The sequence below is a fragment of the Semicossyphus pulcher genome, unplaced genomic scaffold (assembly GCF_022749685.1).
Source record: "Semicossyphus pulcher isolate SPU_LCO1_2020_fin unplaced genomic scaffold, fSemPul1.0.p SCAF_23, whole genome shotgun sequence".
NCBI classification, from domain to species: domain Eukaryota; kingdom Metazoa; phylum Chordata; class Actinopteri; order Labriformes; family Labridae; genus Semicossyphus; species Semicossyphus pulcher.
This window is the reverse complement of record NW_027211697.1, coordinates 7954190-7965432: the sequence shown is the minus strand read 5'-3', so window position 1 is coordinate 7965432 and position 11243 is coordinate 7954190. Positions and strand designations below refer to the sequence as shown.

The following is an 11243-nucleotide window of genomic DNA, read 5'->3' as shown; positions in this document are numbered from 1 at the left end:
TAACAGAGGTGGTGGCCTAAGGCACCACCTATCACCCACTTACAATGCAGTGTTGAATTCAGCTGAAACCACACAAACTTTGGATCATGTAAACCCAGCGACCAACAAACACCAGAGGGTGTTAACGACTCTCTGTGATGATAGATCAACAGCCCAGGTTAACGACTCTCATGTGATTACAACATCAATTAGCATGTATGACACACAGGGGCTTTTATTTCTAGCTCCTTCAAGAACTTCAACAAGTTGAAGTTGCCTTTTGGAGTAAACTTCGAATTTTTTTCAAAATAATGCAGGAATTGATTTTTGTATTGTGATAAAAAATACAGTGCAATCATGCCTGAATATTGAAGATTTTAATGATTACAGTTAAAAGATTCTATTTTAAAAAAATATATGCAACTGAAGTTCTACTTTTAAAATAAGATATATTATACCACTCCTACACCTATGGGCCATATGTAGCATTATTTGTCAACGGTTTGATGATATTTAGGGGCGGCTGTGGCTCAGTGGTAGAGTCAGTCGTCCCTCAATTGGAAGGTTGGTGGCTCTCGATCCCCGGCTCCTGCAGTCTGAATGCTGACTCCAGGCTTAGCCATTGGGTGTGAATGTGCGAGTTTAGCTAAATCCTGATTGGATTATGGCACTTTGCATAGCTGCCTCTGCCATCAGTGTATGAGCAAATGTGCTGAAAGTTACATGTAGGGTAAAGCGCTTTGAGTGCTCAGAAGACTAGAAAGGTGCTGTATAAGTGCAGTCCGTTTACCATATGCTAATATTTCATCTCATTAAGTGAAATTGAAAGGATTTAATTTTGGTCACTCTAAAAGCCCAACTACAGGACAGTAATATAGCTTCTAAGGATGGTCATTTTTTAAGGCCATTGGATTGTATGTGAAATTTAGTGGCCTCTGGTGGTATAGTTGCAGATTACAGAGAGCTGCTGCTCTGGACCTTCCCCCTCCAAGTGTGTACGAAAACCTACAGTGGCAGTGGAACTCTGTTTTGGGCTGCTCTAGGAAAACGGCAGTGCAAAATAGCACACTCCATGGAAGAGGACCAGCTTCCCCTGTAGATATAAAGGCTTATTCTAAGGTTCTAGAAGTCTTATGTATAGGTGATTATACACTGATGAAAACAGCCTATCAATGTTACATTCAATTACTGCCGGTAGGTACAGCTAATTATTACAGATAGGTCCTTTATGATCTTATTTATTTCAGATTCTGTAAGCCATGTTCAGATAATAAATAGTTAAATTATAATTATATAAAAATGTCTAAAGCATTAAAAGATTGAGATGACAAATATGTTTTGTAGATTGGGTGATATGTCTTTATTATACTCAGATGTAACACTTTGATTATGCAGCTAAATTTTCCAGATTATAACCCCCCAAATCCCATTTGACCTTCATTATTGTAGGGAGTTGGCTCTGGCATACAATGTTTAAACTGTAAAATTGAATGTAACTTAACCTCAAAGTAGTTATTATACGGTTTCTTCTTATGGTAAAGAAAGCATTAATTCCCGATATTTGGCTTCTGATTTTCCAAAATATGCACTGTAACATGTCCATCAGGGTCAAACAAAATTAAAGGCTTAATTTCTTCTCCATTTCCTCCCTTAATATGTTCTTCTTTATCTAAAAAATCAGAAAGAACCAAAGTATTATCAGAACAAAGCTGCCTGAGGGCATTGTACTACTGCTCAAAACTAAGCACATCTTGAATCACAACACTTATTTATCCTATTCTGCTCATACATAACATATTCTGTGGAAGTATGGGAAAACATTTGTAAAAGAAACTTGTTTGAATGTGTTATGTATCATACCTTTCCAGAGGCTGTCATGGGGTAGCTGTCCACAAAGAACACATAGTGGGGGATCTTAAAGTGAGAAATCTAGGAGGTAAAAACAAATACCATTACAAAATCTACACGGTAAGTTGTTGGATATTGCTATATCCATCACTTCCTACCTGGCCTTTGCAGAATGCTCTTATATCCTCAATGCTGGAGGTCTGGCCCTCCCTCAGCCTGATGCAGGCACACACCTGCTCGCCGAGCCTCTCATCTTTCACTCCAACCACCTGGGGAACGGACAGAGAAAAAAGATGTTTTTTTAAACAATTAAACTAATTCTGACAATGTCTCAGAATTGTGTTGCCCTCTAGTGGTTCTCAGACTCACCTGCACCTCCTGTACTTTGGGATGTGTATAAAGAAACTGCTCTATCTCAGCCGGGTAGATGTTCTCCCCTCCTCGGATGATCAGATCCTTCATGCGTCCTTCGATTCGGCAGTATCCCAGACCGTTCAGACTGGCCGTGTCACTGTGTAGAAGAATATCACACTTGTAACATTGAAAAATTATTTCCACACGTGCGCAGCAATTGTTTCAACATGCCTATGTTTTTGGTCTTTTAGGGAAACATTTACAACACATAGTAGATATAGTTTCTTACCCAGTCCTGTACCAGCGTGCTTGGCAGATTGCCTCATTGGTTTTCACAGGATCATCCCAGTATCCTAACATCACACAGCTGCCTCTGATCCACAGCTCTCCTGAGGTCCCCAGAGGAACAATGTCCCCAGTGGGATCCACCACTTTAGCCTATAGTCAAGACACATTCACATAAATCTCAGTGCTGCTGAGATAAAGGTTTGTGCAAACAGTAAGACGTACCTCAGTGTGGTTCATGATGCATCCAACAGTGTTTGTCTTCAGCTCCTCGTTGTCTTGCGGGAATCCCAGAAATGTAAGCGGGCTATTCTCAGTAGTTCCATAAGCTAGCTAATAAAACATAATGTAAACATGTTATGCTGGCGAAGCTACACTCTTGTAAGTTCATACTGCAATACAGGACATGTAACCGCTTGCTTACCGCCATCTCTTTCATATTCATGTCTGTTCTCAGTTTTTTAACAATCTCAGACGGGCACGGAGAAGCTCCCATTAACCCTAAAACACAGCAGCACACAGATAAGGATGCCTCAAATGCTGGCTAAATGTCGCACAAAGTTCCTATATGATATCAATTGTGTTTAAATCTTCAAATCTCTTACCAGCTTCAACTGATGACATATCATACTTGTATAAATCTTGTTGGCTAAGCATGTCAGTGAACATCGTGGGAGTGCCGTAGACATAATTGCACCTTGAGAGAAAAAAACATTAATGGCAGTTTATTTAATAAGTAATGAAGTAAATATTTCTTTATATAGCACTATAACACTTAGTTACAAAGTGCTTCTCAAAAAAAACAAAAACTTAAACACAAGACTCCAAAGATTCAGCAGATGTAAGAGGTTGTGGAAGATGATTCCAGAGGGTTGGGGCTAAAACAGCAAAGCCAAGATCACATTTTGTTTTGCAATTTGAGCATGGGATGGATAGAAGGTCAAGACTGGATAATCAGAGTGGAACAGAAGTGAAATATGGCAAAAGGGGTCCAAAATTAAACTGGGGGCGAGGTCATGCAGTGCCATTGAATTTTTGTTACCGATGGCTGGTTCTTGTTATTAACCTGGCAGTTGCATTTTGAACCAACTGTGAGCAATTTAGAGCTGAACTGGAGGAGGGATCCATATGAGCTACTTTGGTGTTGTTAATGTTGATGACGTACTTTTCACTCTGAATAGCCTGCAGGTTGGCTTGGCTGTTGTACTCAGTGGAAGGGAAGACCAGTGTGATACCGTGAAGTGTCATACACATCCCTCCCATTACAGAGCCAAAGCAGTGGTACATGGGTACTGGCACGCACACTCGTACCTTAGGCTGATGAAAAGATTGAAATGAGGTTAACCACATTTTACTGTTTGTATTGTCTTTGAATCAGGGGCAAAGTGTCCACTTACCTTCAATCCGTAACCTATTCGGAGGCCCCCAAAGTAAGCATTATTTACAATATTGTGGTGGGAAAGAGCTGCTCCCTTTGGACTGCCTGTAGTCCCCTGAAAAGAATAAACAAGCAGCATTAGTTAATCTGAATCATTGTAAGACCTCTGTTACATTATACTGTCAGTTCAAGTGATACAGTACTTGTACCAGTGTGTACTGAAGCTTACCGATGTGAACTGTATGTTGATGGGTTCATCGAAGGACAGCTTGCTCTGCAGATCCATAAGCTCTTTGTGGTGCTGACTTCCCCCTGCTTGCATCACGTCCTCTACGTGCAGCATCCCTGGCTGTCTGCTGTCTGTCACAATCACCATCCGCAAGTCTGGCAACCTGGCAGGCCCAAGACAAGATCTTTGTATTACCACAGTACACTCATAAATTGTAGATTGTGTCCTATGAAGTATTTGCAATCTCTTCCACCTGGAATTATACCCATTTCACCTTAATTCAGGCAGCTAATCAAGTCATATACTGTATACTGACCACGCTCTGTTCTTCCAGACATTCACTTGCACAACAGCCAGTCCAAGGAAGCTCTCAATGCCGCTTGGTGTAACACGCCTTCTTGGTTTTAGCTCTGCGGTTTAGCAGGGTTTGTATGCCTTATCCTTTCCCCACCCCGAGCCACAGGTCTTCTCTACCATTGCACCCACTGGGGTGCCATTTACTTCCAAACATTCTATTCTTGCAAGGCCTACCATTCCATGTCATCCATAATATAGTTCAGAGATTTCAGTGCCCCATCCCCTTTCATTTCATCTGAGCCCCATCAATTCTATCACCCTCATCTCCCTAATTCACGTCAATCATCTGCACCTTTTTAAGCATGTCAGACCATATCCCTAACCATTTGCTCCCAGTACTCATGACCTTCCCCCCTATTCCTGTCCTCCTCTTCTCTCCTCTATCTCCTTGTATCTTAATCGAGGAATCTCCCCCAATAATATCCCGTCATCCCGCCGCACACAGCCCTCATCCAATCCTTCCCAAACCCTCTAAACCCTTTACAAATTTAGAGTGTGCAATGGCTTGGTCCAGTAAATGAAATTAAAATAGAGGAAGAATATGACATTTGACATCAACTCTGTCAAACCTGGAGCTCTTGAGCATGCCTACTGGGGTCGTGTCGATCTCCGGGCAGATCTCCCTGAGCATCTCACAGAAATGTTGGGTTTTAAAGCGGGTAGGGCAGACCACAGCTTGACACTGGACCTGCATTTAACAAATCAATTCTGTTGCTTTGCATAAGGGTTATTTTTATTAGAATAATCATAACCTCAGTAGGCAAATGCCCTGTAACAGAACTTGTACCTTCTTTAGGGTAAACTCCAATTCCTTCACCTGATAGGCTGGGTTCAACGATACCTGCAAGGAAATTAACGGTATAAAATCAAATGATTTCCTGTAGCCTGTCTTGGCACATGTTCATGTGAGTTTTTACAAGCTGATGAAGCAGTCCAAAGATTCAGTAGATTTGATATAATGTGGATGATTCCAGAGTTCTGGGCTAAAACTGCAAAGGGGCGTTCGCCTTTGATGTTTTAGCTGTATGCTGCACAATAGACACTTCCTGTGGTGTCGGTATGAAATGCAAACAGTATTGGTAGCGTTGGTATTTGACATCAAGGGATGAAAACACATTGTGACAGCAGGGATAGGGGCTTATTATTTTAGTCATCCTGCTGAAGGACTTTAAGTCTAACCACAAGAATGCAATTTACATGTAATTTTAAAGGCATTTAACAACTCTGAAACTGACCAGTATAATTCCAGCTTTAGCTGTAGCAAACTGGAAAAGGATCCACTCATATGTGTTGGGACCCCAAACTCCCAGACGGTCACCTCGCTGCAGTCCCAAAGCAAGCAGACCTGCAGCCGCCTTTTCAACCTGCACCAATGAATGTCAGAAAATATGAGATAAAGCTTCACACTGATTTACTGTAAATTCTTGTTTTTCACAAAGTAGCTTTATAGATATATGCTCGCTTTAGGGCTTGATTTGTTGTAAACAGCAGTCAGGTTGCAGATTGCAACCAACTGAATACCACTTTCCTTGTCCTCTCTTTCCAGTTTGGTACGAGAATCAGAGGTTGCAAAAAAGGCAAAGGCCCTCTCTAGAACCAGTATCTGGTTTGTCCATTCAGGGCTACTGTAGAAACATGGCAGTGCAATACTGCAGACTTTCTATGGCATTACTGTGGTTTAAAGTTAAAAGATTTTTTCCCAAAGAACAGAACCAATGCAAAGAAAAGGTGGTGGGTGCTGCTTTGACAAACCAGACTAATATTTTTGAGCAGAACATTTGGGTTTCAGGTCTACTATGTGTGATTTAATTGTGACAAAGGGTCAAACAAAAATTATATTAATCTTAAAAATATTAGGTCAAAAAAAGACTGAAACATTTAGCAGTGATGTGACCAGTTATGTCACTAATAAGATCCCACCAATTCATTGTTTAAGAGTTAATCCATGCATGAAGGATGGTTCCAGCAGAAGCTGAAGGCACAAAATCTAAGACGCACATCTTGCTGAAACTGAGAAAAGGTTTTCCGGATGCCGTCCTGCAGAAAGACCACAGCTTCACGGTCAGGCCAGCGTTGGACTGCACAGTCCAGGCTCTGGCCTACAGTCAGGGAGAGCAGAGAGATGGAGGAGGTGCCATGGACATAGCTGTTTGTCAGAGTGGGTATGTGGGGAGGACTGTCCACATGGACATACCTGAAACAGAGAACAAGGAAAAATCAGGGAAAAGATCATGTGGGAGTCGAACCCGGGGCCGCCGCACCCCGCCGATTCAACCGCTGAGCTGAACCGATGCCCTTAATGTTCTAATTTAATGCTGATTTAGGAGAGAATACTCACTAATAATTTACTATTCCTCTTTATTATGGAATACACAAGGCTGTTTAAACAGTAACCATTAGATAAGTCTTTCTCACACCAAAAACATACACCATAGCCTAATGGTCAAGAACAATGAAAGTACAGAGTGGATCAAAGAAAATGAATAACAATTCTGGGGAGCCATTGCTTCAGTGCACTGACATGACCCTAAAACCAAACAATCAAACTGAAAATTTACTGAAAAATGATTAGGTATGTTTTTATGTATTTTATCAGATTGAATATGAGGTGTTCTTTCTTTTTCTTTTCTGTTTTGTATTGTACAGAGATTATCAAAACGCCCATCAAAATGTTCAGCTGGAATTATGGTCTACTAGCAGTTCTTATGTCTTTGAGTAATACTGTATGTATGTGACAAAAATTGTGAGGGGGCTCTGAAGAATCTTGTTAAGTGGCGTCACTTGAGTCGGCATTCCTCTTTTCCACACTGCCCGGGAATTCCCTTCCTGGTGTGATTCTTTTTTTTTTTTTTAAAAGAGTATTATAGCTTAATATTACAGCTGTATTCTGCCACTCTGTTGGGAGGAAATTTAAGACCTTTAAGGGCATGTTAAATGTATACAGGATATGGTTGAACATTTAAAAAACATATATTTATTTATTGGTTTATTCTCAGGGACAATGCACATTAATCAACATCACGGTAAAAGTGCCAGGGTTAGCTACAAGGCTAGTTTTCAACTGCTGTCCCTCGGCCTGATTTGACTATTAAAACAACAAATAAAACATGCAACATACAAAAAACAGAACAAGAAAAGGCTAAATGTGGACAGCTAAACAGGCTAAGAAAGCTTGAGACAATAAGGCAGCATCATGCAAAGGAGGACATATAAGCAACAATAATACAAGCCAATATTAAGCAGACAATCAGCACAAGCAGTTAAAGCATGACACATAAAATCACCAGGACCAAAATGAAGGACCAAATTAGACAGAGAAATAATGCTTCTGCTGAAAGGAAAACCTGAAACCTGCTTACAAAAAACTTTTTTTTTTAATATCTGCAGTAAATCATTGTCTACCCAAATGGAACACCGACATCTTTTACCTATTTGTGAGGGACACCACGTTCCCATTTAATCACCGAACATGAAGAACATAAACTTACCGACACCACTGGAGCAAACTTGTGCTGCATAACTTCCAAGTCTTGCTGTGTTTGAGTGCATCCGCAGATCTGACGCTGTGCGCACAGGACCTCAGCAGTGAGGAAGCAATCAGTGCTAACATTGGTCTGTAGTTGCACAGGCAATCTGTGACAGCTGGATCCAAATATTGTCCGAATGTGTCTCGTTAGAAACAATGATCTCAAAAAATGACACCTACCTTCACTTTGGTTGGACTTTATCACTACAGGGGTAATGTTTAACACCCCCGACCTGCCTCATTGGCTGAAAGATTTGAAGCCATTTGTCTGCCATTTGGCCATTCATTTTTGTATACGGGTCAATGTTGATAAGGATTTTCAACAGGCCAATTTTAAAATACAAAAAATCTGAATATCTATTACAGTTGTTCAAACATTAATAATGTTGTGTACACATGAATTCATATAACACATTTAAATTAAGTGATTTTAGTGTTTTTTCATTTTGTTGAATTAGCCATGGCCTTAAAAAATGTCATGTGGTGCGACTGTGATTTATCTTAAAATGTATTAATTTTCTTTACATGCTTAACCTTTTTTACAAGTTGTCAGTAATATAAAATGTTTACAAACTAATGATTTGCATTTCTTTTTTGTTTTTGTAAATAAAGATCTCATATTTTTGTTCTATAATGTCACAGCCGTCTTCTTAAATGTAGTTAACACACTTATTTGTCCTGTAAATTGTATAAAACTGATAAAAATGTTTAAAAACCACCATTCACTTAAGCATACTGTATCAGTTATTAATATTTTAGCCACAGAAATAAGATATTATATTTTTATTTAATTTACAGGTACTGCTATTATTGGTCGCACCACATGATGATTGGTTGCTCCAAATGACATGAAGACCTCATATCTTAAAAGTCTACTTAAATAGATCAATAAATAATATATTCCATACAAAAAAATTGTTTAAACAAGATTTTAGATTTTTTTGAAATTGATTGTTTAATTGAAAATAATTAATTAGCTTTAACTTGACTATTCCAAATAATACTTAAATAAAGTACATTATGTATATAAATCATCAACTGAATATACCACATGATATTTGGTCGCACCACATGATATTTCAAGTTCAGTCAAATTTAACAGGCACAGAATTGGCCACCTAAACAAAACAAGCTAGCTTCCCACAAAAGTTCACTAGGAAATTTATAATCAAAGTATGTATTTCAAGAAATAACTTAATATTCATAGTTTTTTTGAGGTCATACCACATGATATCCAAATATGGCAACTACATACCGGCCATTAAAAAGGTTATGTTTTTCCAAATTTGAGAGAGAGTTACATACCTGCTTGCACCTTTCAGGGGTCCTAGGCAAAGTGGTATATGATGCAACTTCCTGTCTTTGAACGGATTTCAACATAAATGTCCCAAAGTGGTCATTTCTTGATGGTCGCACCACATGATATTTCATACAATGGTCATCATTGGACAAAGTTTGTTTGGATATTCTGATGGAAATGTAAAAAAATATGCTTTGCAATTCTGTACAGGACTACAAAACACTTTGGAAATCGTGCCAAATAGGGCAGAGAATACATTTTAATAGATTTATAGTATTTTCAAATAAGTTTGTCGCACCACATGATGTTTTAACACTTAAAATAACAGAAAAATTACAAATAATATTTTTTGAAAAGTTAAAGTGAGTACATATGGGAGAGGTACTACATATATATGGTATCTTTTAATAGGTTAAACCTATTTCTAACTGAAAAATTACAGTTGGACAGAAAATGTAGGCGTCACGTCACTGACCCATACGTCAAGAAAATATTAACTTTAACCCTTAAATGGGCAAGCACATATCAATATTTTGGAAAATTAATTAATTGCTATTTTCTAATGTATCTAGGCTAACATGACACAATTTCATGATTTTTTTCAAAATATGATTTTTATTTTCCAATTTACACTCTGTATCTCCCGAGATACATCGTCCATTTAGGGTATAAATTTACCATTTTCCCCTTTTTTTAATAGTTCATGTGCCAACTTTTAAAATATTTTATGAACAATTAATTAGCTACTTTCTTTCATGTTTTGCATACAAAGTTTTAAAAAAGTGAAAAAATGGAATAACAATGACATATTCACCAATGCTTTGAACGCTGGAAACAAATCCAATCTTTGAATAAACTATGAGTTATTAACATTTATGAACAAAACATCTTATTCCTGTTTTTACCGTCACTGCTGCTGTTGCCATCCTCACACTGTCCATCTGTATACAGCTCATCTTCCTCACTGGTTCCCTCCTCTGAATCTGATGAACCATCAGGTGGCAACTACAGTCTTCACCTCGCTCTTTCTTGAACTGTAGAAACTGCTGATAGAAATCCCCTGAAAACTTGCGTACACTAGTGAATTTATCAATAATACACATTTAAGAGTAAAATAAAGAGTAATCAATATTTCACACCTTTATATAATTGATTATCTGTAGAGTGTAGGCCTAAAAACATAAGTATATCTGTGAGTGATTATCCCTGTTTTATATCCTTATCTGGGCAATGTATCCTCCAGGATACAGACATTCAGTGCCTAATTATCAAAGTTGTGAAAATGTAATTCATTATTTTTCAACAAGAACATATAAAATCATTCTTAAAAAACTATATTTTCTCAAACAAAATCCCCCCAAAATATAATAAGCATGGAAAAGTAACAACACTTCTCACATGGCCAGTGTCTTTGTCCACATAGGCTGCCATCTTGGATTTTGATACAAATGATAAGTATATTTTTGAATGTTGGCATGAAGTCACATGACCTGAGTACTTGACCCATCCCCACTTCAGTGTTTCTCATGAAATAAAGTGAACCCACTTAATGCCCCTCCCCCCACAGCCTGTCAAATGACTGTATCCCCCAGGATACAGAAACCATTTAATTAAAGTCTAAATTTATTCAAAGCAAGTTTATACAGGTACATCAATGCAAAGATTTGAGTGCACAATATACATACACATTTGATAACACAACTGTGCTCTTTTAAATCCTTTATCAGTAAGAACTTAACAATAGAATAATTCAAACAAATCAATTACTCCACTTTATTCCACTTCATTACATAGCTTAATAGCACAAACAGCAGTAAGTAACACTTGGAATAGCAGTTAGTTGATAAAGAAGGTCTATTTATACAAATATATTTGTCATTATGTAGAAAATCTAATTCAGATTCAATATTTCAGAGTTGATCACAGCACTGTACTAATGCCATTGTTTTACAGCAGTTTTTCTTCCATACAAATGTGTTCTCTGACA

The 11243-nt window shown here is 38.2% G+C and overlaps 1 protein-coding gene across 1 annotated transcript; it reads right to left on the bottom strand.

The window, feature by feature from the left end:
* Nucleotides 1-1522: 1522 nt before the first annotated feature.
* On the bottom strand, nt 1523-9185 carry LOC138603226 (medium-chain acyl-CoA ligase ACSF2, mitochondrial-like). Its single transcript, XM_069674925.1, has 16 exons — nt 9181-9185; nt 6429-6624; nt 5666-5794; nt 5218-5271; nt 5000-5118; nt 4074-4236; nt 3864-3959; nt 3632-3783; nt 3072-3163; nt 2891-2967; nt 2692-2799; nt 2471-2619; nt 2197-2338; nt 1986-2096; nt 1840-1908; nt 1523-1648 (listed from the first exon to the last, which is right to left on the bottom strand). The coding sequence occupies exons 1-16, from the start codon at nt 9183-9185 to the stop codon at nt 1598-1600; spliced, it is 1713 nt and encodes a 570-aa protein (XP_069531026.1). The 3' UTR covers nt 1523-1597.
* Between the last annotated feature and the right edge of the window lie 2058 nt (nt 9186-11243).